The sequence below is a fragment of the Heterodontus francisci genome, chromosome 4 (assembly GCF_036365525.1).
Source record: "Heterodontus francisci isolate sHetFra1 chromosome 4, sHetFra1.hap1, whole genome shotgun sequence".
NCBI classification, from domain to species: Eukaryota; Metazoa; Chordata; class Chondrichthyes; order Heterodontiformes; family Heterodontidae; genus Heterodontus; species Heterodontus francisci.
In genome coordinates, this window is record NC_090374.1 from 86863908 (window position 1) to 86891521 (window position 27614).

Genomic DNA, 27614 nt, shown 5'->3' on the forward strand with positions numbered 1-27614 from the left:
GAATTAGAATTTTAAATTTGAGCAGCTGTGGGACTGGGAGCCAAAGAAGATCAGTGAGGACAGGGTGATGGGTGAATGAGACTTGGTTTGGTCTAAGTACAGGCATCAAAATGTTGGATGAGCTGAAATTTACAGTGGGTGGAGGATGGATGGGTAATTAGGAAAACATTGGAATAATTGACAGCTTTTTTTTTTTGCACGCATCCAGCCAACAGCTACAACAGAGCCAATCTTGCAATGTGTTGTACTGACAGGAAGACCAGCATTCAATCACTACAGTAAGAGCTGAGGCCAATTAAATACAGAAGCCACTCGAGGGAGTAATTTGTGTCAGATCCTTGCCCAGTCTGATTAACTTTCCGCCCCCAGACCAAGACATATGCCCACATCATTGACCAGAAACTGAACTGGACCAGCCACATAAATACTAGCAGGTCAGAGGTTGGGAATTCTGCAGCGAATAACTCACCTCCTGTCTCCCCAATGCCTGTCCACTATCTACAAGGCACAAATCAGGAGGGTGATGGAATACTACCCACTTGCGTGGATGGTGCAGTTCCAACAACACTCAAGAAGCTCGATGCCATCCAGGATAAAGCAGCACGATAGATTGGCACCCCATCCACCACCTTCAACATTCACTCTCTTCAACACTGACGCACAGTGGCAGCAGTGTGTACAGTCTACAAAATGCACTGCAGCAACTCACCAAAGCTCCTTCAACAGCACCTTCCAAACCCACGACCTCTACCATCTAGAAGGACAAGGGCAGCAAATGCATAGGAATACCACCACCTGCAAGTTCCCCTCCAAGCCAGACATGAAAATATATCGCCGTTCCTTCACTGTCACTGGGTCAAAATCCTGGAACTTCCTTCCTAACAGCACTGTGGGTGTACCTACACCCAAGGACTGCAGCGGTTCAAGAAGACAGCTCACCACCACCACCTGCTCAGGTAATTAGGGATGGGCAATAAATGCTGGCCTAGCCAGCGACACCCAAATCCTATGAACGAATAATAAAAAAATCGGCTATAGAAGTGACTAATACATGGTTGATGGTTTCAACCACGGGGCTGAGGCTAGCAACATTATGGTGGTGGATACAGGCTGTCTTTGTGACCGAGATAATATGGAGTTGTAAATTTATCTCAGGGTCGAATTGGACAGCAAAGTTGTGACCAGTCTGGTTTATTCTGAGACAGTGAGTTAAGTGGCAAGTTTGTGATCAAAACTGAGCTATAGAACTGAGCTACGTTTAGCTATAGAAAACTGCAGCTCATTCAAAACTGGATGTCAGACAAGCAACACAGACGCAATAGAGGGGTTCGAGAAAGGCGAGGGGCAGGTTGAATTCGGTGTTGTCAGCATATGCCTGGTCACACTAAACCAGTGATTACCCAACTTCCCTTCTGGGCTCTCATGTTAGCTGATATTGTTAATGGTTCACTTTTTTTTTAGGCACTGTCCCTCTCTCCTTCAAATCTGATGCCACCACTGCTCTCCTCAAAAAACACAACCCTTGATCCCGTCTTCGCAAACTACTGCCCCATCTCCAACCTCTCTTTCCTCTCCAAAGTCCTTGAACATGCTTTTGTCTCCTAAATCCATGCCCATCTTTCCCAGAACTTCATGTCTGAATTCCTCCAATCAGGTTTCCACACGACAATTCTGAACAGCTCTTATCAAGATCCCAGATGATACTCTATGTAACTGTGACAAGGGTAAACTGCTCCTCCTTGTGGTTCTCAATTTGTTTGCAGCCTTTGACATGGTTGACCACACCATCCTCCTCCAACACCTCTCCACTGTCATTCAGTTGGGTGGGATTGCATTTGCCAGCATCCATTCTTAGCTATCTACTCGTAGCAGAGAATCACCTGTCTATGCAATAGCTTCTCTTCCTGCTACCGCACCATTACCTCTGGTGTCCCTCTCCTATATCTCATTTACAAGCTACCCCTCAGTGACTTCATTCAAAAACATTGTCAGTTTCCACATATATGCTGGAGATACCCAGTCCTACCTTACCATCACCTCTCTTGACCTCTCCACTGTCTCTAAATTGTCACACTGCTTGTCTGACATCCAGTACTGGATGAACAGAAATTTCCTCCAATATTGGCAAGACCGAAGCCATTGTCTTCAATCCCCACCACAAACTCCATTCCGTACCTATCGAGTTCATCCCACTGTAATAAATACAGTGAATAGTGGCATCACAGAGTTCTGAGTTGGGGCCTCCAGTATTCACCGTATTTATTAATGACAGGATAGAGAGCCACATTTTCAAGTTTGCTGATGACACAAAGATAGGTGCCATTGTAAGTAGCATAGATGGAACAATAAAATTACTAAGAGCTATTAATAGATTAAGCAAATGGGAAAATCAATGGCAAATGGAGTTCAATAAAGACCAAAGTGAAGTTATCCACTTTGGACGTAAAAAGGATAGATCAGGGTTTTTTCCAAATGGTGAAAATCTAGAAGCAATATAGGTCCAGAGAATTAAGGGTCCATGCAAGTAGATCATTAAAATGCCATGGATAGGTACCAAAAAACAAAATCGCAAAGGCTAATGCAATACTGGCCTTTATATCTAGAGGACTAGAATGCAAGGGGGTAGAAGTTATGCTTCAACTATACAAAGCCACACCTGGAGTACTGTGTTCAGTTCTGGATACCATACCTTGGAAAGGATATATTGGAGAATGCAGCATAAACTTACCAGAATGATACCCGGACTGCAAGGGTTAAATTACAAAGAGCTATTATACAAACTAGGGATGTTTTCTCTGGAATTTACAAGATTTAAGTAGTGATTTGATTGAAGGTGTCAAAGTATTAAGGGGAACTGATAGAGAAAAACTATTTTCACTGGTTGGGGAATCTAAGAGTCGGGGACATAGCCTAAAGATCAGAGCCAGGTCTTTCAGGAGTGAAGTTAGGAAACACTTCTACACATAAAGGGTGGCAGAAATTCGAAGCTCTCCTCCGCGAACAGCATTTGATGTTGGGTCAATTATTAATTTTAAATCTGAGACTGACAAGATTTCTGTACCAAAGGCATTAAGGGTTATGGAGCAAAGACAGTCTTGTGGAGTTAGGTCACAGATCAGCCATGATCTCATTGAATGGAGGAACAGGCTTAAGGGGCTAAATGACCTACACCTGTTCCTCTCCCTGGCAACTACCTGAGGCATAACCAGACTGTCTGCAACCTTGACGTCAAATTTGAACTGGAGCGGAGCTTCTGACCACATGTCTGCGCCTTCACTAAGACGGCCTATTACTACCTTTGTAAACATCACCCAACTCCTCCCCTACATCTGCTGCTGAAACATTCATCCATAGCTTTGTTACCTCCAGATTTGACTATTCCAATGCACTCCTGACCAGCTATCTTCTATAAACCTGAGCTCATCCAAATTTCTGCTACCCCTGTCCTAACTCTCAACAAATCCCATTCACCCACCACCCCTGTGCTCACTGACCTACGTTGGCTTCCAGTTAAGTAATGCCTCGATTTTAAAATGTGCATCCTTGTTTTCCAATCCTCATGGCCTCTCCCCTCCGTACCTCTTTCAGATGAGGAAGAAATCGGGAGCAAGCATAGGCCTTACATCCGTATCTGAAACATTAACTTCTCTATTCGCTCCATAGTAGCTGCCTGACGAGGACTTTTTCCAGCATTTCTTGTTTTTTTACGACATACTAGTTACACGGATATTGTCTCTCTCCTCCCCCCGGGCCCGCTCTCCTCCCCCCGGGCCCGCCCGCCCCCAGTACAATTAAATTGACAAGTGATGCTGCTCCCTCTCCCCCTATTTATCTTGCCAACATCTAGATCGAAGGACGTGAACTTGCTTCTATGTGCTCTACTGTTCCTAAACTGCTGCTCAGGTCCATCACAATAGTCACAGCACGTTACAGAGCACAAACGCACGCATCAGATTGCCGCATGCGCGCCGTCTCTTTTGACGCCCAGGCGTTCGCGCGAGGCGGAGTTTCAGTTGTGTCGAGCAACCGACAAAAAAATTAAAACGGGGGCGGACGGAAGAGAGCCGGACATTCACACGGAGCCTAATAACAAAACACGCACATTTCAAAGACATGAATAACAGACACTAACGTTACCCAACGATTTTATTTAAGACTTACGCAAACAGGCCTCGGTGGTGTGCCAGACTTGGTGTGGGGTGGAGGGAAGGGGAACACTTGGTTCCGAGTGGAGGAAGCTGCAGGGTTTGACGTCGTCTTGCCTCAGAATTGGCTGAAGACTCTGATGTTTTGCTTTAACAGTGACAACATTCGTTTATCGACAAGGGAACTAAGTCTTTTATTATACACATATATATATCCAGCTATTTTCATTCAGGGAAAAACAACATAACGTACATATTTTTTTAAAACTTACTATATCCTCTGTAAGGAGGAAGTGAAACGGTTCTGCTCAGGTTTGAAAAATGACCTTCGTCTGACAAGGAAGAAGATTGTTAGGTTTACGGATCGTTATCGTTTGCCGAGTTAATTTGGAGAGAGAGAGAGAGAGGAGGAGGGGGGGCGAGTGTGATATCAGACTGCGAAGGCTACCACAACCAAACACTGCACATTCAACGGGGGGACCGAGACATACTGAAATCGGTAACTCCTCAGAGACTGGGGCAAAAGGACGCAGAAAAGCAAAATATTTGCAGAGCAAAGGTCGGCGAGATTAAAACAATGTGATCATAGGATGGCAAAATAGCATTTGTTGCAATGCAAGTTCTCTCAATTTACTTAAAACCACAACTTGCAAAACGGGTTTATCTTTATTTGTAATGCGTGGACGATTTTGAATGCTGCGCATGTTGTGAGATAGAACTGCATAAGGGCGATTGAAAAACGGACATGTGAAACAATACTAACCCGTGGTTACCCTGGGAGTGCACCGCCTGCCTTTGAAACGCCAAGAAGTGGAAATACAGGTTTTTTTTTTACCTGGTCGAGCTGCTGTTTTCCGCAACTCTTGTTTCCAACATCTCTCTCTCCACGTAAGCTGCTCAGCTCCATTACCTGACTTTTGCCTTCCGAAGATATTACATTTTATCCAGACTTGTATGTTGAGACTGACAGCAGTGAGCTTACCATACGGTCAAGTTGTTTTCGACAGTGGAGTTTTACTGAGAGGCGTGTTTGAAAATCGATTGGAATTTACGGTTCTGCTACTCGGTGCATGTGACAGGAAAACGTTTGCTTCCTGTGTTTGCTGGTTACTCTAATGGTGCAATTTACTGCATACGCTTTCGAAAGGAAGTTCTTGTACCACCGTTCGGAAATATTAAAATAACACTACGATGCAAATTTCGTCGATGTTCTCATGTCTTTAAATGTGTAAAAAGACAAAAAATGAAATTGAGCAGGCAATTCACTATATTTGGAAGTGCCATATTCTGCGTGGTGATCTTTTCCTTGTACTTAATGCTCGACCATGTTCAGTTCGATCACCTGAAGAACGTAAAGAAAGGAGGGACGTTTCCAAATGTAAGTCTGTTTAACTAACTCGCGTATGTTTATTACCGAACGGGATCGTGCGAGCAAGAGCTGCAGCTGGCTGTAGCAGAAGCTCTCCTTTTTAGTGGATTGAAAACTGATCTTCCATAGCGTTGTTCACGCGTAGAAATTAAAGTCTCTTTCTGTAACTCTCTGCTGATGGCGCCTATTCTAATTCTTCCTTTGAGTCTCCCTTCAAATATATTTTTTGGAGTGGGGGGGGGGGGGAGTTTTCCCTTGCTTCAAAAGTTTTACCTCCCACTTTTGATTCTTTGGAAGGAAAAACAGTTGCTTTCATATAGCACTTTTCACAACCTTGGGACGTCCCAAAACGCTTTACAACAAATGAAGTATTTTGAAGTGTAGCACTGTCATAACGGAGGAAACACAGCAGCTAATTTGCGCACAGCAAGCTTCCACATGCACCAATGTGGTAATAACCAGATGATCTGTTTTTGTGGTGTTGGGATACATATTGGCCAGGGCACCAGGGATAACTCATGTACTTTTTCAAAATAGTGCTATGAGATTTTAAACGTCCACCTGAGTGGGGGGATGGGGCCTTGGTTTAATGTCTCATCCAAAAGATGGCACCTCTAACAGTGCCTCACTCCCGGAGTACTGCACTAGATTTTTGTGCTCCAGTCTCTGGAGTGGAACTTGAACCCGCAACCTTCTGACTCAAAGGTGAGAGTGTTACAACTGTGCCAAACTGGCATGAAATACACAAATACCTAGAGGATAGTATTTATATGGGGAAAATGCTTTCTGTTTATGGCATTTGCAAAGCTACATTAAGGAAATATAGTTATAAATCTTTTGCTATATGATAGTTCCATGGGTGCTCACATTCCAAATGGCCATGGCTCATGTATGTGTCAAGACAATTAGTATCAACAGGCAATTTGATCAGTTATGTCCTCAACCAATGCCCTTTTCATCTATGCACTTACCAGAAGGGTACACGGGATACCAATTAGGAATGTGGACAGTGGCTGATTGTTTTTTTCCCATCCCAAGGTTTAAGATGCCAACAGGCTAAATAGATTTCAAACAGATTTAGCAACTCAAAACTGGGCATCCATGAGGCACTGTGGGCCATCAACATCAGCAGAAGTGTATTCAACCACAATCTGTAACCTCATGGCCCAGCATATCCCCCAATCTACCAATACCATCAAGTGTGGGGACCAACCTAGTTCAATGAAGAGTGCTGGAGGGCATACCAGGAGCAGTACCCAGGCATACCTAAAAATAAGGTGTCAGCTTGGTGAAGCTAAAACACAGGACTACTTGCGTGCTAAACAGCGGACAGGGCTAAGCGATCCCACAACCAATGGATCAGATCAAAGCTCTTAGGTCCTGCCACATTCAGTCATGAATGGTGGTGGACAATTAAACAACTAACAGGAGGAGGAGTCTCCACAAATTATTATTATTATGAATGAAACTGGACAGACCACCCGGCATCAACCTCGGCACCAGAAACGACAAGGGCAAACCTAGCCCTGTCGACCCTGCAAAGTCCTCCTTACTAACATCTGGGGGCTTGTGCCAAAGTTGGGAGAGCTGCCCCACAGACTAGTCAAGCAACAGCTTGACATAGTCATACTCACGGAATCATAGCTTACAGACAATGTCCCAAACACTGCCAACACCATCCCTGAGTATGTCCTGTCCCACCGACAGAATAGACCCAGCAAAGGTGGCAGCAAAGTGGTATACAGTCGGGAGGGAGTTGCCCTTGGAGTCCTCAACATAGACTGCGGACCCCATGAAGTCTTATGGCATCAGGTTCAACATGGGCAAGGAAACCTCCTGCTGATTACCACCTACTGCCCTTCCTCAGCTCATGAGTCAGTACTCCTCCATGTTGACCACCACTTGAAGGAAGCACTGAGGGTGTCAAGGGCACAGAATGTACTCTGGGTGGGGGACTTCAATGTCCATCACCAAGAGTGGCTCGGTAGCACCATTACTGACCGAGCTGGCCAAGTCCTAAAGGACATATCTGCTAGACTGGGTATGCGGCAGGTGGTGAGGGAACCAACACGAGGGAAAAACATGTTTGACTTTGTCCTCATCAATCTGTCTGCTACAGATGCATCTGTACATGACAGTATTGGGAGGAGTGATCACCGCACAGTCCTTGTGGAGACAAAGTCCCACCTTCACATTGAGGATACATCGTGTTGTATGGCACTACCACCGTGCCAAATGGGATAGATTTCGAACAGATCTAACAATGCAAAACTAGGCATCCATGAGGCGCTGTGGGCCATCAGCAGCAGTAGAACTTTACTCAACTACAATCTATAACCTCATGGCCTGACATATTCCCCACTCTACCATTACCATCAAGCCAGGAGACCAACCCTGGTTCAATGAAGAGTGCAGGAGGGCATGCCAGGAGCATACCTCAAAATGATGTGTCAACCTGGTAAAGCTACAATACAGGACTGCTTGCGTGTCAAACTGTGTACGCAGCATGCGATAGGCAGAGCTAAGCGATTCCATAACCAACGGATCAGATCTAAGCACTGCTGTCCTGCCACATCCAGCTGTAAATGGTGGTGGACAATTAAACAACTAACTGGAGGAGGTGGCTCCACAAATATCCCCATTCTCAATGATGGGGAGCCCAGCACATCAGTGCAAAAGATAAGGTTGAAGCATTTGCAAAAATCCTCAGCCTGAAGTGCCGAGTTGATGATCAATAACGGCCTCCTCCTGAAGTCCCCAGCATCACAAATGCCAGACTTCAGCCAATTCGATTCACTCCACGTGATATCAAGAAACGACAGAAGGCACTGGATACTGCAAAAGCTATGGGCCCTGACAATATTCCGACAATAGTACTGAAGACCTGTGCTTCAGAACTTGCCGCGCCCCTTGCCAAGCTGTTCCAGTACAGCTACAACACTGGCATCTACCCGGCAATGTGGAAAATTGCCCAGCTAGATGCTGTACACAAAAAGCAGGACAAATACAACCTGGCCAATTACTGCCCCATCAGTCAACTCTCAATCATCAGTAAAGTGATGCAAGGTGTCATCAACAGTACCATCAAGCAGCACTTGCTTAGCAATAACCTGCTCGGTGATGCCCAGTTTGGTTTCTGCCAGGGCCACTCAGCTCCTGACCTCATTACAGCCTTGGTTCAAAAATGGACTAAAGAGCTGAACTCATGAGATGAGGTGAGAATGACTGCCCTTGACATCAAGGCAGTATTTGACCGAGTATGGAATCAAGGAGCCCCAGCAAAACTGAAGTCAGTGGGAATTGGGGGAAACTCTCCGCTGGTTGGAATCATACCTAGCGCAAAGGAAGATAGTTGTGGTTGTTGAAGGTCAATCATCTGAGCTCCAGGACATCACTGCAGGAGTTCCTCAGGGTAGTGTCCTCGGCCCAACCATCTTCAGCTGCTTCATCAATGACCATATCCAGGCTTGGGCTGATAAGTGGCAAGTATCATTCGTGGCACACAAGTGATAGGCAATGACCATCTCCAACAAGAGAGAATCTAACCATCTCCCCTTGGCATTCAATGGCATGACCATCACTATCTCCCACTACTTTGGCTGCCATTGACCAGAAACTGAACTGGAGTAGCCATATAAATACCTTGGCTACAAGAGCAGGTCAGAGGCTAGGAATCTGTGGCGAGTAACTCACCTCCTGACTCTCCAAAACCTGTCCTCCATCTGCAAGGCACATGTCAGGAGTGTGATGGAATACTCTCCATTTGCCTGGATGGCTGCAGCTCCAACAATGCTCAAGAAGCCCGACACCATACAGGACAAAGCAGCCCACTTGATTAGCACCCCATCCACAAACATTCACTCCCTCCATCACTGCACAGTGGCAGCAGTGTGTACCATCTACAAGATGCACTGCAGCAACGCACCAAGGTACCTTTAGACAGCACCTTCCTGACCCGCAACCTCTTCCAATTAGAAGAACAAGTGCAGCAAATGCATGGGAACACCACCACCTGCCAGTTCCCCTCCAAGTCACACACCATCCTGACTTGGAACTGTATCGCCGTTCCTTCACTGTCGCTGGGTCAAAATCATGGAACTCCCTTCCTAACAGCACTGTGGGTGTACCTACCCCACATGGACTGCAGCGGTTCAAGAAGGCAGCTCACCACCACCTTCTCAAGCCTGCGACGCCCACATCCCATGAATGAATAAAAAAAAATCTCTCCCAGAAAAGGTGTTTCAACATCGTGAATATCTTCGCGGATTTTTCCACTTGTCAAAGGTTTCCCTTTTTGTGTGATCTGTGCCGTTTATTTGCCACTGCACACCGCTTGGAAGTGCCCCCTCTTCCTGCACGAATGGCATTTGGCCTCTTTAGTCGGACAGTTTTCCCACCTGTATCTCTCTTGGCCGTACCTTCTGCAGTTGCCTGGGCTGCTGCTCGGTGCTTCTCCTGTCTGCCTTGCTTTTTGCCGCCATCTTTCCCTTTCTTATGCCTAACAAACTCAACTGAATCCGCTGCCCTCATGACAGGACTGTTTCCGTCACGGATCGATTTCTGTTTTCTGACCTTCGCTTGTCTGCTCAGTTGGATTGCTTTTGCTAGCTTAGGTCATCTCTTGACTGCAAGTGGCCTGACACGGCATCATCAAACACTCCAACCAACAATTTTCTCCCTGATCAGTTCACCCTTCAAGCCGCCTACTCACAGACTTCTGCAAGTTATGCATAAATGCATCCATGCTTTCCCCTTGATGCTGTGTGTTTGTTAAATTTGGTGTTTTTTCTCAAAATATGAATCGAGCGTTTTGATCACTTTGTCATATGTGGCTTTCTCCTCGTTGATACGTTGTGTTTCGAGAATATCATTCACACAGTTACCCATCGCATACAACAGTCTACTGACCTGCTCACTGTTCGGTTTCGTAGCTAGCCTCTTTGGCCGTGCCTCGGCTTGATTCAGGCCTGCAACTTTTTCAAAGCTTTCCGGTAAAGGTAGGGACTTTACCATCATTCTTAATTACCGTTGCCACCACTGCTGCCACCATGTAATATTCTGCTTACTGTTAGACTAGTATAGAATATCTGAAGAGTCAGATGTGTTAAAAGAAACTGGAGCTTTATTAAACACATGTTACTGCTATGGTTTACATCTGCCAAGCCTGCACATGAGGTTTCCACACACATGATGTTACATCACTTCCTATGATGAGGTATACAGCCTGATTAGCATATTTAGCCCAGTTACAACTCAATGTCCAGTATACCATATTATACTACAAGGCCTAACCAGTGCTTTCTAAAGTTTTAGCATGACTTCCTTGCTTTTGTACATTCTCTATGTATAAAGCCAAGGATCCCATATGCTTTTTTAACTGCTTCCTGAATATGTCTTGCTACCTTCATAGATTTATGTTCATACACCCACAGATCCCTCTGACCCTGCACCCCCACTAAAATGGTACCATTTAGTTCATATTGTGCCTCCTCATTCTTCCTCCCAAAATATCTCACTTCACACTTCTCTGCGTTAAGTTTCATTTGCCATGTGTCTGCTCATTTTACCAGTCTGCCAATATCCTCATAGGAAAATAGGAAATAGCAGGAATAGGCCTTCGGCCCATTGAGCCTGCTCTGCCATTCGAACAGATTATGGCTTATCATCTACCTCTACGCCACTTTTCCCCACTATCCCCATATCCCTTGATGTCCATCAATTTCTGTCTTGAACATGGAAGGGGGCGGTAAAATCATTGGGGAGGTGGGGGAAAGGTGCCGTGCCTGTTGCCTACCTGCCCCCTCTGCTATTTCACCAGCGGTGGGGGCGGAGGCAAGTGACCTGCGTGTCCTTGGGCAAATTGAGGCCCTTGTGGCCGATTAACGGCCACTTAAGGGTCTCTTCCCACTGCCGCTGGTATTTTCCCAGTGGTGGTCCGGCACTTCAGCATCAGTAATACCTGGTGGTCTCCTTACCAGATTGGGGGGGGGGGGCACCCTCTTGGGCACCCTATGCCCCATAGAGGGCCCCCACCGAACCCCTAGCAGCACGCGCCACCCCCACTAAAAGTACCCCCCCCTCCTCTGCGTCCTGCTCCCCAGCCCACCTCCCCCTCGCCGGGACCTAGGCAGTTGTTCCTGGCGAGGTCCGACGCCGCCCCGCCATTTACCTCTTTGAGAGGCGGGACTTACTGCCTCAGCGGGGCAGAAGCCTCTTCCTGAAGTCTGCTGCTCTCCTCCTCAGTATTTAATTGATTTCCAAGTTTTGTATCATCTGCCCGGCCATTAACATATATCGAAAAGAGCAGTGGGTCTAATACTGACCCCTGGGAATATCACTGTATACTACCCTCCAATCTGAAAAACAACCGTTCACCAATACTCTCTGCTTTCTGTCCCTTAGCCAATTTTGTATCCATTCTGACACTGCCCCTTTAATCCCAGGGTCTTTAATTTTGCTCGGAAATCTATTATGTGGTACTTTGGCAAACGCCTTTTGAAAGTCTATATACACGCATCAATCATACTACACTCGTTAAACCTCTGTGTTGCTTCATCAAATAACCTGATTAAGTTCGTAAAATGTGACTTTCATTTAACAAATCTATGCTGACTTTAATTCATTAGCACATTATTTTTCCAAATGCCAATTAATTTTGTCCCAGTTTATTATCTCAAAGTTTCTCCATCACCAATGTTAGGCTAATATAAAAGCAAAATATTGCAGATGTGGGAAATCTGAAATAACAACAAAAAGTGCTGGAAATACTCAGCAGGGCTGGCAGCATGTGTGGAGAGAGAAACAGAGTTAACGTATCAGGTCAGTAACCTTTCATCAGAACTGCCAAAGGCTAGAAATGTAATAGTGTAAATGTAATGTAAATGTTAGGCTGACTGGCCTGTAATTGCTGGGTTTATCCATCCCCACTTTTTAAAGTGGGGGGTGTGACAATTACAATCCTCTAGTCTTCCGGCACCGCCCCATACCAAGAAAGATTAGAGGATTGTCGCCAGAGTCTCTGCAATTTCCAGCTTTGCTTCCCTCAGTAAACTTGGATGCATCTATCCAGACCCAGTACTTTTAGGACAGCCAACCTTATAAGGGCATTCTCTTTATCTATTTCTATCCTCTCCATCATTGCTACTGCTTTCTCCTTTAATGCTCCATTGGCAGCGTCATCTTCAGTGAAGGCAGATGCAAAGTGCTCATTTAGTATCTCAGCCAGGCCTTCTGCCTCCACAAGAAAATATTTCTCCTGCTTTCTTCCTTGTTGAGCTGGTAACATTCTGATCAAGACAGTTCTCACCTACACGTTTCAGGAATTTCTCTCCCCTAATTGATTCTTCCTATTTCTAAACTATTCTTTACTCTAGTGCTCTTTGCTCCACCAGTCCTCTGTGCGCCTTGTTTCTCCTCCCTAATATTTCATTCTGGTGCCCATCCCCTAATAAATTAGTTTAAACTCTCCGCCATAGTACTAATTAACTTTCCTTGCTGCCCAGAACTGGTCCCATTGCCTGAGGAATCTGAAGGGCTTGCTCCTGCATCCTTTCTCCAGCCATGTGTTAACCTGTTCCTATTCTTGTACTCACTAGCACGTGAGTCTGGGAGTAATCCACAGAAAAAGAGCTGAGGCCCTGCTTTTTAACTTCTTCCCGAGCTCCTGAAACACTGACGGCAGGACCTCAGTTCTTTTCTTTCGTATCTCATTGATTCCTATGTGGATCACAACTTCTGGCTGTTTCTCTTCCCCCTCACATTTGAAATGTTCAGCACCCTCTCTGTGATATCCTTTAACCTGGCACAGGAAGGCAGCGCACCATGTGGGACTCATGATGGATGTTGCAAAAAAGCCTGTCAATATCCCTGACCATCTGCATTTCTACTGTTTGCTGTGCAGTCATTTGTCCCATGGTGCTGTGCACATGCACTAGCCTGCACTCCCCCAAGGTGTCATCACCTCCACTGGTATCCAGTGCTGAAAATTTGTTTGAGTGTGCCACGCTACCAGAGGATTCCTTCATTGCCTGCCTCTTCCTACCCTGCTGGAAGGCCACCCACTTACTATTCTCCTGAACATTCAATAACTGTGAGGTGATCACTTTCTGGAAAATGCATTCCAGGAATTTCTAAGCCCCCGAGAAGTCTGCGGTGACTCCAGCTGTTTCTCAAGTTCAGAAACCCTGAGCTCGTGTTTGAACAACCAGAGCCTGCGCATGTGGCTGTCTGGGACATATGAAGTATCCCACATGACAAAGGAATTTCCGGCAGTGGATCTCAGCTGTCCCATCATTTTGATTTAAAAAAAAATCCTTTTATAGCTAATTAATTGATCTGATTATTTCTGTATTTACTGTTGCCCCCTTGTTCGAAGTACTTAGCACTCTCCTTCCCCCTCTGCATCAAATTCCCATGCTCATTAAATTCCCATTGCTACTCATTGGGATGGCCTTCCTTTGTTCCTGCTCTTTACCTGTCTAATCGCAGCCAGAACATCTTCAGCAATTGCTTCTCTTCCCACGTCTGCACCATTACCTCCTGGTGTTCCGCAAAGGATTTGTCTTCCTCATCTACATGCTGCCTCTTGGCTACATTGTCCGAAGACACAGGGACAGATTTCACATAAATGCTGATGTCAGCCAGCTCTACCTCCACACCACTTCTTTCAGCTGCTGCATTGGCTTCCTGATGTCAGTTTACATGTCTGACATCCAGTCCTGAATGAGCTGCAACTTCCTCCAGTTAAACATTGGGACGATTAAAGGAATTGGCTTTAGCCCCTGTCACAAACTAGTGTATGCACAGACTACCGCCAATCCATCTACCTCCCATGCCGCTGTCTCAGGCTGAACATGTCTGTGTACGGTCTTGACATCCGATTGAACACTGAGTTGTCCTTGTGACCCTATATGTATATATGTTTTCGAGCATGAAGATCACTGACTTCCACCTTTGTTAACATTGCATGGCTCCACCCCTGCCTCAGACCATCAGTCACGCCTTTGTCACACCAAAATTGACTTGATTGTCTCCTGGCTGGCTTTCCATTCTTCATACTCCATAAACTTCAGCTCATACAAACATACGAATTAGGAGCAGGAGTAGGCCACTCGACCCCTCGAGCCACAAACGTGACTCCAGGATGGTATGTTGCCTCCCTGGTGTTAGGGTCAAGGATGTCATGGAGCGGCTGCAGACATTCTGAAGGGGGAGATTGAACAGTCAGAGGTCGTGGTTCACATTGGTACCAATGATGTAGGAAGAAAGAGGGATGAGGTCCTGCAACAAGAATTTAGGGAGCGAGGTAGCAGATTAAAAAGCAGGACCTCAAAGGTTGTAATCTCTAGATTATTCTCCCGGTGCCACGTGCTAGTGAGTATAGGAATAGAAGGATAGAGCAGATGAATGCGTGGCTGAAGAGATGGTGCAGGAGGGAAGGCTTTAGTTTCCTGGATCATTGGATCTGTTTCTGGCGAAGGTGGAACCTGTACAAGTCGGACGGGTTGCACCTGAACCAGAATGGGACCAATATCCTTGCAGGGAGGTTTGTTAGTGCTGTTGGGGGGGTGGTTTAAACTAATTTGGCAGGGGGATGGGATACAGGAGGTACAGTAGGGGCTGATGCGCAGCCAAATAGAAGAAAAACTAAGTCAGTCTGGAAGACAGCAAATAAAGACCTGTTAAGGCACAAGTGAATAATACAAGGCTGGATGGCATCTATTTTAATGCAAGGAGTCTTACAAGTAAGGCAGATGAATTGAGGGCTTTGATTAACACATGAGAATATGATATTGCTATCACAGAGACATGGTTGAGGGAAGGGCAGGACTGGCAGCTTAATATTCCAGGGTATAGAATCTTCCGGCATGACGGGGGGGGCGAGGGGGTGGCATTACACTGTTGATCAAGGAGTCAATTACTGCAGTAAGGAGGGATGATATCTTAGAAGGTTCCTCAAATGAGGCCATATGTGTACAAAAAGTGGGCAATCACCTGGCTGGGAGTGGACTACAGGCCTCCAAACAGTCAGGGAGAGATAGAGGAGCAGATATGTAGGCAACTCTCAGAGAGGTGTAAAAATATTAGGGTAATAATAGTAGGGGATTTCAACTTCCCCAATATCAACTGGGGTAGTCTTAGTGCAAAAGGCTTAAAGGGGGCAGAATTCTTCAAGTGCACACAGCAGAGCTTTTTGAGCCAGCAGGTAGAAAGTCCTACAAGAGAAGGGGCGATACTGGACCTAATCTTAGGGAATGAAGTCGGACAAGTGGTAGAAGTGTCAGTGGGGGAGCAGTTCGGGGATAATGACCATAACTCTGTAAGATTTAAGGTAGTTATGGAAAAGGACAAAGACGGACCGGAAATAAAGGTACTGAATTGGGGGATAAAATAGGATCTGGCCAAAGTGAACTGGGAGCAGCTACTTGTCGGAAAGTCTACATCAGACCAGTGGGAGTCATTCAAAAAGAAAATAGTGAGAGTTCAGGGCCAACGTGTTCCGTAAAGGTGAAGGGTAGGACCAATAGGTCCAGGGAACCCTGGGTGTCAAGGGATATAGAGGATTGGATCTGGGAAAAAAAGGAGGCATACGGCAGATTCAGAGGGCTGAAAACAGTGGAGGCCCTAGAGGAGTATAGAAAGTGTCGTGGGTACGTAAAATAGTAATTAGGAGAGTGAAGAGGGGGTATGAAAAAACACTGGCGGGCAAGATAAAGGAAAATCCCAAGGCGCTTTATAAGTATATTAAGGGCAAGAGGATAACCAGGGAAAGAATAGGGCCTGTTAAGGACCAAAGTGGCAATCTGTGTGTGGAGCCAGAGGACATAGGTTAGGTTTTAAATGACTATTTTACATCTGTGTTCACTATGGAGAAGGACGATGGAGGGGTAGAGATCAGGGAGGGGGATTGTGATATACTTGAACAAATTACCATTGAAAGGGAGTAGGTATTAGCTGTTTTAGCAAGCTTAAAAGTGGATAAATCCCTAGGCCCAGATGAGATGTATCCCAGGCTGCTATGTGTTGCAAGGGAGGAGATTGCAGGGGCTCTGACACAAATTTTCAAATCCTCTCTGGCCACAGGAGAAGTGCAAGAGGATTGGAGGACAGCGAATACCATTATTCAAGAAGGGTAGTAGAGATAAACCAGGTAATTACAGGCCAGTGAGTCTAACATCAGTGGTCAGGAAACTATTGTAAAAAATTCTGAGGGACAGGATTATTCTCCACTTGGAGAGGCAGAGATTAATCAAGGATAATCAGCATGGCTTTGTCAGGGGGAGATCATGTCCAACAAACTTGACTGAATTTTTCAAGGAGGTGACTAGTTGTGTCGATGAGGGTAAAGCAGTTGATGTAGTCTACATGGACTTCAGTAAGGCTTTTGATAAGGTCCCACATGGGAGATTGGTTAAGAAGGTAAGAGCCCATGGGATTCAGGGCAATTTGGCAAATTGGATCCAAAATTGGCTTAGTGGCAGGAGGTGATGGTCGAGGGTTGTTTTTGCGATTGGAAGCCTGTGATCAGTGGTGTATCGCAGGGATTGGTGCTGGGACCCTTGCTGTTTGTAGTGTACATTAATGATTTAGACGTGAATATAGAGGTATGATCAGTAAGTTCGCAGATGGCACAAAAATTGGTGGTATCGTAAATAGTGAGGAGGAAAACCTTAGATTACAGGATGATATAGATGGGCTGGTAAGATGGGTGGAGCAGTGGCAAATGGAATTTAATCCTGAGAAGTGTGAGGTGATGCATTTTGGGAGGACTAACAAGGCAAGGAATCTGCAATGGAAGGTAGGATCCTAGGCAATACAGAGGGTCAGAGGGACCTTGGTGTACTTGTCCATAGATCACTGAAGGCAGCAGCACAGGTAGATAAGGTGGTTAGGAAGGCATATGGGATACTTGCCTTTCTTAGCCGAGGCATAGAATATAAGAGCAGGGAGATTATGATGGAGCTGTATAAAATGCTAGTTAGGCCACAGCTGGAGAGCTCTGTACAATTCTGGTCGCCACACTATAGGAAGGATATGATTACACTGGAGAGGGTGCAGAAGAGATTCACCAGGATGTTGCCTGGGCTGGAGCATTTCAGCTATGAAGAGAGACTGGATAGATTAGGGTTGTTTTCCTTAAAGCTCCAGTCAAAGCCCCCCAATCAAAATATACAATTCTGATCATGGTGGGAGAAACGCACTGTTAATTCAATCCCCTCCCTCCACAGATCACCTAACTTATCATTTTAATCTTTCCAAATTAAAGAAAGACCCAGCCAAATTGTACCATCTATTAACCCCCAAATGAGGCTAACCAAACCAGGTGTCTTTAAATAAACAAATTAACTCTTTAATTAAAAAAACTAAATTCTTCAGCACTATGAAGATATAAATAACATTTAAAATAGAAAAAATTAGAATCCTTGCAAATTTACAGTCCAATGTTGCTTGATGTCCTCATAGCCGTCCGATGGCGAAAAAGGTTCTTCAACAGTAGAACAGTCTGTTAGAGCATGGCTACCCGACCCAAACCTGACAGGACCCTTCGACCTGTGTCGGGGTCGGGTCGCTCTTCCGGGTCCAGTATTCGGGCTCGGGTCAGGCCGGGCCGGGTCAGACACACTCTAACACTGTAACATCCTTGCGTTACAATTGTGTGAGTGAAACAATGGAAACCCAGATCTTTTGAAGTCTGCTTCCTACTCTGCTTGGTATTTCAACTTAGTGTATACTAATCAATAAAAGGTTCTTGCGTAAAATGTAGCAGAACTCAGCCCCAGGCTCATTATTATCCGGTTAGCCGCTTCTTGCCCTTTCCTGATTCTAGGGGTGTTGAAGGTCTTTGCCGTTTTAATCTTAATGAAATATTTACAATGTAATCAGTTGCTGCACTGTTATGTAATAAGATGTTTTTAATGAGTTCTATTTTTCATTGACACAAACTTAACCTTTTTGTATTTTGGTTTATCTCTTGGTTTTCCTTCGCGCTTTGTATTCTTGGCGACAAAAGCAGTTTAACAACTTCAATCTGCATTAATAGGAACTTGGCCCTTTCCTTTAATTGCACAGTTTTCAAATGAATTGACTGCATCCCGTTAGGGGTTGGCAAGACTTCTCGTGCCTGCCTGAAAACATATTGTACTGAATAAAGAACGTAAAGGAGACTTGTCAGGTAATTTAAGAGATTTAAAGGGGAAAGACCATGAATTATGCTCTGAATTTGGAATATATTTAATTAATTGCCACACCTGATAAATCGCTGCTTTTAGTTTAATGTGGCCTCTGTTTATGGATAATTAATGAAATTAAGAGGCATTTTTTATATACAAAGCTGGGCATTAGTACTTAATAGTTGACATATAATTTTGAATATATTTTAATTTCTTAATTCATGTGACACCGCTAAATGTGATGTAGTCTTAAATCAGTTAATATTTTTGTTTGTAAAATCTGATGTACCGGATTAAAATATTGCAATGTACTCTGGGTGGGGGACTTCAATGACCATCACCAAGAGTGGCTCGATAGCACCACTATTGACCGAGCTGGCCGAGTCCGAAAGGACATAGCTGCTAGACTGGATCTGCAGCAGGTGGTGGGGGAACCAACACGAGGGAAAAACATACTTGACCTTGTCCTCACCAATCTGCCTGCTGCAGATGCTTCTGTCCTTGACTGTATTGGGAGGAGTGATCACCGCACAGTCCTTGTGGAGACGAAGTCCCGCCTTCACATTGAGGATACCGTCCGGCGTGTTGTGTGGCACTATCACCGTGCTGAATGGGATAGATTTCAAACAGATCAAGCAATGCAAAACTGGGCATCGATGAGGCGCTGTGGGCCATCAGCAGCTGCAGAATTGTACTCAACCACAATCTGTAACCTCATGGCCCGGCATATCCCCCACTCCACCATTACCATCAAGCCAGGAGACCAACCCTGGTTCAATGAAGCGTGCAGGAGGGCATGCCAGGAGCAGCACCAGGCACACCTCAAGATGAGCTGTCAACCTGGTGAAGCTACAACACAGGACTATCTGTGTGCCAAAGTGCGTAAGCAGCATGCGAGAGACAGAGCGAAGCGATCCCATAACCAACGGATCAGATCTAAGCTCTGCAGTCCTGCCACATCCAGCCGTGAATGGTGGTGGACAATTAAACAACTAACTGGAGGAGGTGGCTCCACAAATATCCCCATCCTCAATGATGGGGGAGCCCAGCACATCAGTGCGAAAGATAAGGCTGAAGCATTTGCAACAATCGTCAGCCAGAAGTGCCGAGTTGATGATCAATAACGGCCTCCTCCTGAAGTCCCCAGCATCACAAATGCCAGACTTCAGCCAATTCGATTCACTCTGCGTGATATCAAGAAACGACAGAAGGCACTGGATACTGCAAAAGCTATGGGCCCTGACAATATTCCGACAATAGTACTGAAGACCTGTGCTTCAGAACTTGCCGCGCCCCTAGCCAAGCTGTTCCAGTACAGCTGCAACACTGGCATCTACCCTGCAATGTGGAAAATTGCCCAGGTAAGTCCTGTGCACAAAAAGCAGGACACGTCCAACCCAGCCAATTACCGCCCCATCAGCCTTCTCTCAATCATCAGTAAAGTGATGGAAGGTGTCATCAAGCGGCACTTGCTTAGCAATAACCTGCTCAGTGATGCTCAGTTTGGGTTCCGCCAGGGCCACTCAGCTCCTGACCTCATTACAGCCTTGGTTCAAACATGGACAAAAGAGCTGAACTCGAGAGGTGAGGTGAGAGTGACTGCCCTTGACATCAAGGCAGCATTTGACCGAGTATGGCATCAAGGAGCCCTAGCAAAACTGAGGTCAATGGGAATCAGGGGAAAAACCCTCCGCTGGCTGGAGTCATACCTGGCGCAAAGGAAGATGGTTGTGGTTGTTGGAGGTCAATCATCTGAGCTCCAGGACATCACTGCAGGAGTTGCTCAGGGTAGTGTCCTGGGCCCAACCATCTTCAGCTGCTTCATCAATGACCTTCCTTCAATCATAAGGTCAGAAGTGGGGATGTTCGCTGATGATTGCACAGTGTTCAGCACCATTCGTGACTCCTCAGATACTGAAGCAGTCCGTGTAGAAATGCAGCAAGACTTGGACAATATCCAGGCTTGGGCTGATAAGTGGCAAGTAACATTCGCGCCACACAAGTGCCAGGCAATGACCATCTCCAACAAGAGAGAATCTAATCATCTGCTGTTGACATTCAACAGCATTACCATCGCTGAATCCCCCACTATCAACATCCTAGGGCTACCATTGACCAGAAACTGAACTGGAGTAGCCATATAAATACCGTGGCTACAAAAGCAGGTCAGAGGCTAGGAATCCTGCGGCGAGTAATTTGCCTCTAGACTCCCCAAAGCCTGTCCACCATCTACAAGGCACAAGTCAGAAGTGTGATGGAATACTCTCCACTTGCCTGGATGGGTGCAGTTCCAACAACACTCAAGAAGCTCAACACCATCCAGGACAAAGCAGCCCGCTTGATTGGCACCCCATCTACAAACATTCACTTCCTCCACCACCGACGCACAGTGGCAGCAGTGTGTACCATCTATAAGATGCACTGCAGCAATGCACCAAGACTCCTTGGACAGCACCTTCCAAACCCACGACCTCTACCAACTAGAAGGACAAGGGCAGCAAATACATGGGAACACCACCACCTGCAAGTTCCCCTCCAAGTCACACACCATCCTGACTTGGAACTATATCGCCGTTCCTTCACTAGTAAATCGCTGGGTCAAAATCCTGGAACTCCCTTCCTAACAGCACTGTGGGTATATCTACCCCAAATGGACTTCAGCGGTTCAAGAAAGTAGCTCACCACCACCTTCTCAAGGGCAATTAGGGATGGGCAATAAATGCTGGCCTGGTTAGTGTCGCCCACATCCCATGAATGAATGAAAAAAAACGTTAGCTAGCTCTGCTTTCATGCCCTCATAATTGCCCTTATTTAAGTTTAATATACTAGTCTTGGACCCACTCTTTTCTCCCTCAAACTGTATGTACATTTCATCATATTATGATCGCTACTACCTAGGGGCGCCTTACCAATGAGGTCATTAATTAATCTTTGCACAATACCAGGTCTAGTATAGATTTCTCTCTGGCTGGCTCCAGAATGTACTGTTCCAAAAAATAATCCCGAAAACATTCTGTGTACTCTCTGTCCATCTGATTTTTGCAGTCTAAATATAGGTTAAAATCCCCCATGATTATTGCCGTACCTTTCTGACAGGCCGCCATTATTTCTTCCTTCATGCCCCGTCCTACAGTGTAACGTTAGGTGGCCTGTACACCACTCCAACAAGTGACTTCTTGCCTTTATCATTTCTCATCTCTACCCAAACTGCTTCTACATCCTGGCTTCCTGAACTTAGGTCATCCCTCTCTATTGCACTAATACAATTATTAATTACCAGAGCCACCCCTCCACGTCTCCCAAGCTCCTGTCCTTCCTAAATGCCACGTACCCTTCAATATTCAGGTCCCAATCCATGTCATCCCGCAACTATGTCTCTGTGATGCCTATCAGATCGTACTTATTTATTTCTATTTGTGCTCTCAGTTCATCTGTTTTGTTTTGAATGCTACGTGCATTCAGATACAGAGAATTTAGTTTTGGCCTTTTATTATTTTTGTAACCTCTAGCCTTATCTGTTGATTTACTCTTAGATTTGTACACTCTGTTCATTCCTGTCATAGTCTGTTTATCATTTCCCATAATAATACCTTCCTCTCTTGCCTTGTCTCTACTCCTTGATTTACCATATCTTCCCAAATTTGATCCCTTGCCCCCACTATTCAGTTTAAAACCCTCTCCATTTCTCTAGTTGTGCGGCTCACTAGAACACCGGCCCCAGCACGGCTCAGGTGTAGACCGTACCAACGGTACAGCCACCACTTTCCCCAGTACTGGTGCCAGTGCTCCATGAACCGGAACCCACTTCTACCACACCAGTCTTTGAGCCATGCATTAATTTCTCTAATCTTATTTGCCCTATGCCAGTTTGCACGTGGCTCAGGTAATAATCAAGAGATCATTACCTTTGAGGTTCTGCTTCTTAATTTGGCGTCTAATTCCTCATACTGACAATGCAGAATCTCTTTCCTGGTCCTGCCTATGTCGTTGGTACCTTCATGGACCACGACGACTGAATCCTCCCCCTCCCACTTTAAGTTCCTCTCCAGCCTTGAACAGATGTCCCAAACCCTGACACTGGGCAGGTAACAGTCATATGGACTCTCGCTTTTTTCTGCAGAGAACAGTGTCAATCCCCTAACTATACTGTCCCCGAGTACCACTACATTCCTTTTTTCTCCCTCCTCTTGAATGGCTTCCTGTATCATGGTGCCATGGTCAGGTTGCTCATCCACCCTGCAGCCCCCACTCACATCCAGACAAGCTGAAAGAACCTCAAACCTGTTGGACAATCGCAAAGGCTGTGGCTCCTGCACTCCTAACCTCTGGGTCCCCTTACCTGCCACACTGTCCTGTCTCTGACCACTGATCAAATCAGAAGACCCTCTTCTAAGGGGTGTGACCGCCTCCTGGTACAAAGTGTCCAGGTAACTTTCCCCCTCCCTCATCCTCATCCTTGTGCTTAAATATCTTTATGGCCATGTCCCTCCCTATCTCTGTAATCCTTACACCACCCCCACTCCCCAGCTTTCTGTTCAAATGACTTCCCTCACTCTTTTCACTCCAGCACTGGTGAACACACCCGAAGCTTTGAAATTCTCTGCATTCTTTTAAGATTCTTTTAAATCCCCATCTGCGCCCCTCCTAACATCCTCTTCATTGTCTTGGTGCCATTTTTGTCTGATTACATCTCTGCGACGTTTCTTATATAGCATCTTTAATGTAGAAAAATGTCATAAGTATGAGTTGTTATTGTTATCCCTTACCATTTTTAAAATGGAGGTTGCACACGATGTTATATAAGGTGTGTGAGTTGGTTGTAGGCATATGGTATTTAGCAATACTAATGAAGGGAACAGGGTTGACCTGGGGGGCGGGGGAGGGAGGTTGATCCTTTGCATACCTGGGCACTTAACTTCACCTTTGGTCATATGGGGGAAGGATAGTTCTCTGATAAGACACAGCTGGCAATTTTGAAGTTTGGCAGCATTGGTGGTGGTGGGGTGAATGGGGGAAACCTGAGGTTTGGCAAACTGTGGGTTGAATTGTTGGGCATGGCTCACTGGAATTTGCGTGGAAACATTTCAGGAATGGTGCTGATTGGATGCTACTGATCCATCTTTAGAAAATGTGCATACTTAGCATACTCAAGACCACAGGATCTCCCATCATCTAACAGAAGTACAACTCTAGGTAAAAATATCAAGTCTAAGTCCATAATTTTGGTCAGGGTGAGGCCTTCAACTAAAAATTTTAATGAAGGAAATTAAATGACACAAAATACATTTTATGGATCTATTTTATCATATTGTGAAATGTGGAATTTATTTTCTGTTTAGACTTTGTTTGAAATGTTATTATGGACATTAGAATCTTAATAAGAAAAAATGCTGGCTTATATTTTTCCAAAAAGCATTTTAAATGATTTGATTAATAAATTGTGATGTAAGATGTTTACATGCTTCAACAGGGTTTTGTCATAATAAATTTTAATAAAAGATTTCCACCATAAATGTTTACATTTTAATTTTGAATGTTAAATGTAACAAAAAAGTGTGACTTAAGTCGTCACATAGGAAGTAAGGTTTGTGCACAGGAAGTGTGCCCATTTGTGAGATCTTTAATGAGCTAGATAATTTGTGTTCTATAATTTGCTCATTGGCATGCGAGGACAATTTCTTTAAATTTTTGTGCACAGTCAGTAGAATTGAATATCAAATTCATAAGTACATAAAATGTGAAATGAAGAAAGGTCACCTCTGTGATCAAATCTGGTCCTTCCAGATATTGTACTGGTGTGCCCTACCTCAGGAAAATTTCTTCCTGATAGTCAAGTGAACCTCAATCATGGCCACTTATACCACCATTATTCAAACTGCTCAGTTGTTTTCTGCAGATGAACATTTCTCTGCCTGCTTCATCCTCTGAGCACCATTTGTACAATCTATATCTGGAGTATAATATACCCTGATCACAGAAAAGCAATTAATGAGGAAGTAAGTTGATTTCTCGCTCCCTTCCTGATAGCCTCTAATAGGGGTTCACTTTAACATGACCAGTAACTTTGTTAGTTCCAAACTCCATGTAAGGTATTTTCAGACTCTTCGTGAAGGTGAATGCCAGGATTGGTGTCTCTGTTTTCTATTAACTAAACGTGACACAGGCTTTTGTAGCTTGAACTATGCTTTATAACTTGTACCAGTGAGATCAATTCCATACAGGATATAATGCAGAAGGAAATCCAAATATGGTGCCTCATGGTTCTTGGTTACCAATTTTGGTTCTAACGAAGGTTGTCGCCTGACACTGAACCTGGGCCTATTAGAAGAAAATTGATACTGCCAGTGCTGTGAAGGCTGCTCTGATTGTGATGCTGTTCTTCAAAGGATCCAAGACACTTACTTCAAGTATGGTTCAATGTACAGCAACAAGTGCATTCTGTTGGTGCCATTCCGTCCTTTGATTGTGACTTTAATTGGAGAACCAAGATTGATACAGATAGGACACTTTGCTCAAATCAGAAAAATATGTAAGCATACTTAACTGGGACAATTATAGAGGGAGCAAGGACATTAATTACTATCTATAAAAATGTTTTATGGATTGCTGCATGATATAAATTGTCCTGCAAATTACTGAGGGGGGAATCAATATTAGACTTGCTATATTATAATGGCCAATGAATAGCAGCTAGGGTGAAAGTCATGTAGATAACATTGATTACAATATGGTGGAGTTTAAAATTTAAAGAAAGCTAGAATAAAACAGTCTTTTAGGTTCAGGATGGCAGACTTAGAGGTGATGAGAAAATAGCTAAGAATGGTGATTTAGTGCTGTTAATTTTTTTAAATTCATTCATGGGATGTGGGCGTTGCTGGCTAGGCCAGCATTTATTGCCCATCTCTATTTACCCTTGAGAAGGTAGTGGTGAGCTGCCTTCATGAACCCCTGCAGTCCATGCGGGGTAGGTACACCCACAGTGCTGTTAGAAAGGGAATTCCAGGATTTTGACCCAGCAACAGTGAAGGAACGACAATATAGTTCCAAGTCAAGATGGTGTGTGGCTTGGAGGGGAACTTGCAGGTGGTGGTGTTCCCATGCATTTGTTGCTCTTGTCCTTCTGGGTGGTAGAGGTCGTGGGTTTGGAAGGTGCTGTCTAAGGAGCCTTGGTGCATTGCTGCAGTGCATCTTATAGATGGTACACACTGCTGCCACTGTGCGTTGGTGGTGGAGGGAGTGAATGTTTATGGATGGAGTGCCAATCAAGCGGGCTGCTTTGTCCTGATATAAGTACAGAGGAAGATGGAATTATATCTGAAACATATTTAGGTGAATGCAAAATAAATGCATTGCATCAGGTAAAAAATAGTAGAGGTAGGAACCCATAATCATGAATAACAAGGGATTAAAAAAGGACTAGAATTACATGGAAAATTGCAATCATGATTAAAGCCAGAGATGAATGTCGGTGTACCTACACCAGATGGACTGCAGTGGTTCAAGAAGGCGGCTCGCCATCATCTTCTCGAGGGCAATTCGTGATGGACGAGAAGTGCTGGCCTTGTCAGTGATGCTCACATCCCATGCAAGAATAAAAAAAAGGTGAAACTCATTAAGGACCCATTTAGGAAAGACAAAATAGATACAATATTAGGATTGTAACCAATTTAATAAAGAACTTTGAAGGTTTTTATAAATATATTTAAATAGAAAAGCTCTAATTATCATTTATATTTTGTTGTGATTACTAACAGCAATGTGTACGAGAAAGAGAGAGAGAGAGTTGGAACCTGAAAATGATACCTATCAAGAAAATAATCATTAAATAGTAAAATCAATATTTGCAAAGTTTCCTTAGAAAGTTACAAACTATTGCTGCCAGACCCAGGACAGTGCTGCTAGGCCCATGCCTCCTCCACTTCCTGCTGCTGACAGACATTTCAAATCCACGACTGAGCCAAACCCCACAATCTACTCCAAACACCAGTTTCTGTCTCCATAGTTCTAATGTTATCATTTATTGTGAGGGGAATTAAATACAAAAGTAAGGAGGTTATGCTTCAGTTATACAGGGCATTGGTGAGACCACATCTGGAGTACTGTGTACAGTGTTAGGACCAGGTGAGAAAGGGGCCCTTTCTCAGCCTTTCCTGGAGTTCATTTACTTCTTTTTGAGTTCAATGTAGAATCTTTGATTGCAGTTAAATCTTGTCATTTTGTTGGGGCCCAGTACACACTTTCAAACTTATTTCGATATAGGAGTCTTCTCTCTTGAGGTTTAAGTGGCTTCACTGGGTGAGGACATTTGTGAGAAAGAGCCAGGGAGAGACCTTCCTTCTCTATTGTCTTCAAATTGCAGTCTGACTCAAAATGTTCTGTGAACACAATTCAAAACCAAACCTGGGTCAGCAAGTTAGTCGTGTGAACAGATTTTCTTTTTTAACAAACTCTCCTGCGTTTTTGTGGATTCTCCATCTTAGCAGACACCCTCAGAGCGGGGGGGGGGGGGGGGTGCGGTGGTGGGGTGGGGGGGGAATGGAATGCTGGCTTTTTACAAATGCAATGTCTGGTAATCAAAATCCAGTTTGGTTAATTGGATCAGGGAGCAGTTCCATTGTCTTCTGCAGGCAACTGTCTCTTAGAACATACGAACATACAAATTAGGAGCAGGAGTAGGCCACTCGGCCCTTCGAGCCTGCTCCGCCATTCAATATGTTCATGGCTGAACTGATGACTTCACATTTCCACCTATCCCCGATAACCTTCCACCCCCTTGCTTATCAAGAATCTATCTATTTCTGCCTTAAAAATATTTAAAGACTCTGCTTCCACTGCCTTTTGAGGAAGAGAATTCCAAAGACTCACGACCCTCTGAAAGAGAACATTTCTCCTCATCTCTGTCTTAAATGGGCGACCCCTTATTTTTAAGCA

The 27614-nt window shown here is 44.8% G+C and overlaps 2 protein-coding genes across 3 annotated transcripts in view; one reads left to right on the forward strand and one right to left on the reverse strand.

The window, feature by feature from the left end:
* Nucleotides 1-5462, reverse strand: part of pja2 (praja ring finger ubiquitin ligase 2) — a 211457-nt gene extending 205995 nt beyond the window's left edge. The window contains exon 1 of the mRNA XM_068029804.1: nucleotides 4981-5462. The gene's annotated coding sequence lies outside the window, so the exon portion shown is untranslated. The remainder of the gene's footprint in view (nucleotides 1-4980) is intronic.
* man2a1 (mannosidase, alpha, class 2A, member 1) overlaps nucleotides 5183-27614 on the forward strand; it is a 235528-nt gene continuing 213096 nt past the window's right edge. Inside the window, exon 1 of one of the 2 annotated variants that reach the window (XM_068029802.1) lies at nucleotides 5183-5523. In XM_068029802.1, the coding sequence (XP_067885903.1) occupies nucleotides 5389-5523 (135 nt within the window). In that variant the 5' untranslated portion in view covers nucleotides 5183-5388. The remainder of the gene's footprint in view (nucleotides 5524-27614) is intronic. The other variant, XM_068029801.1, reaches the window with a different exon arrangement.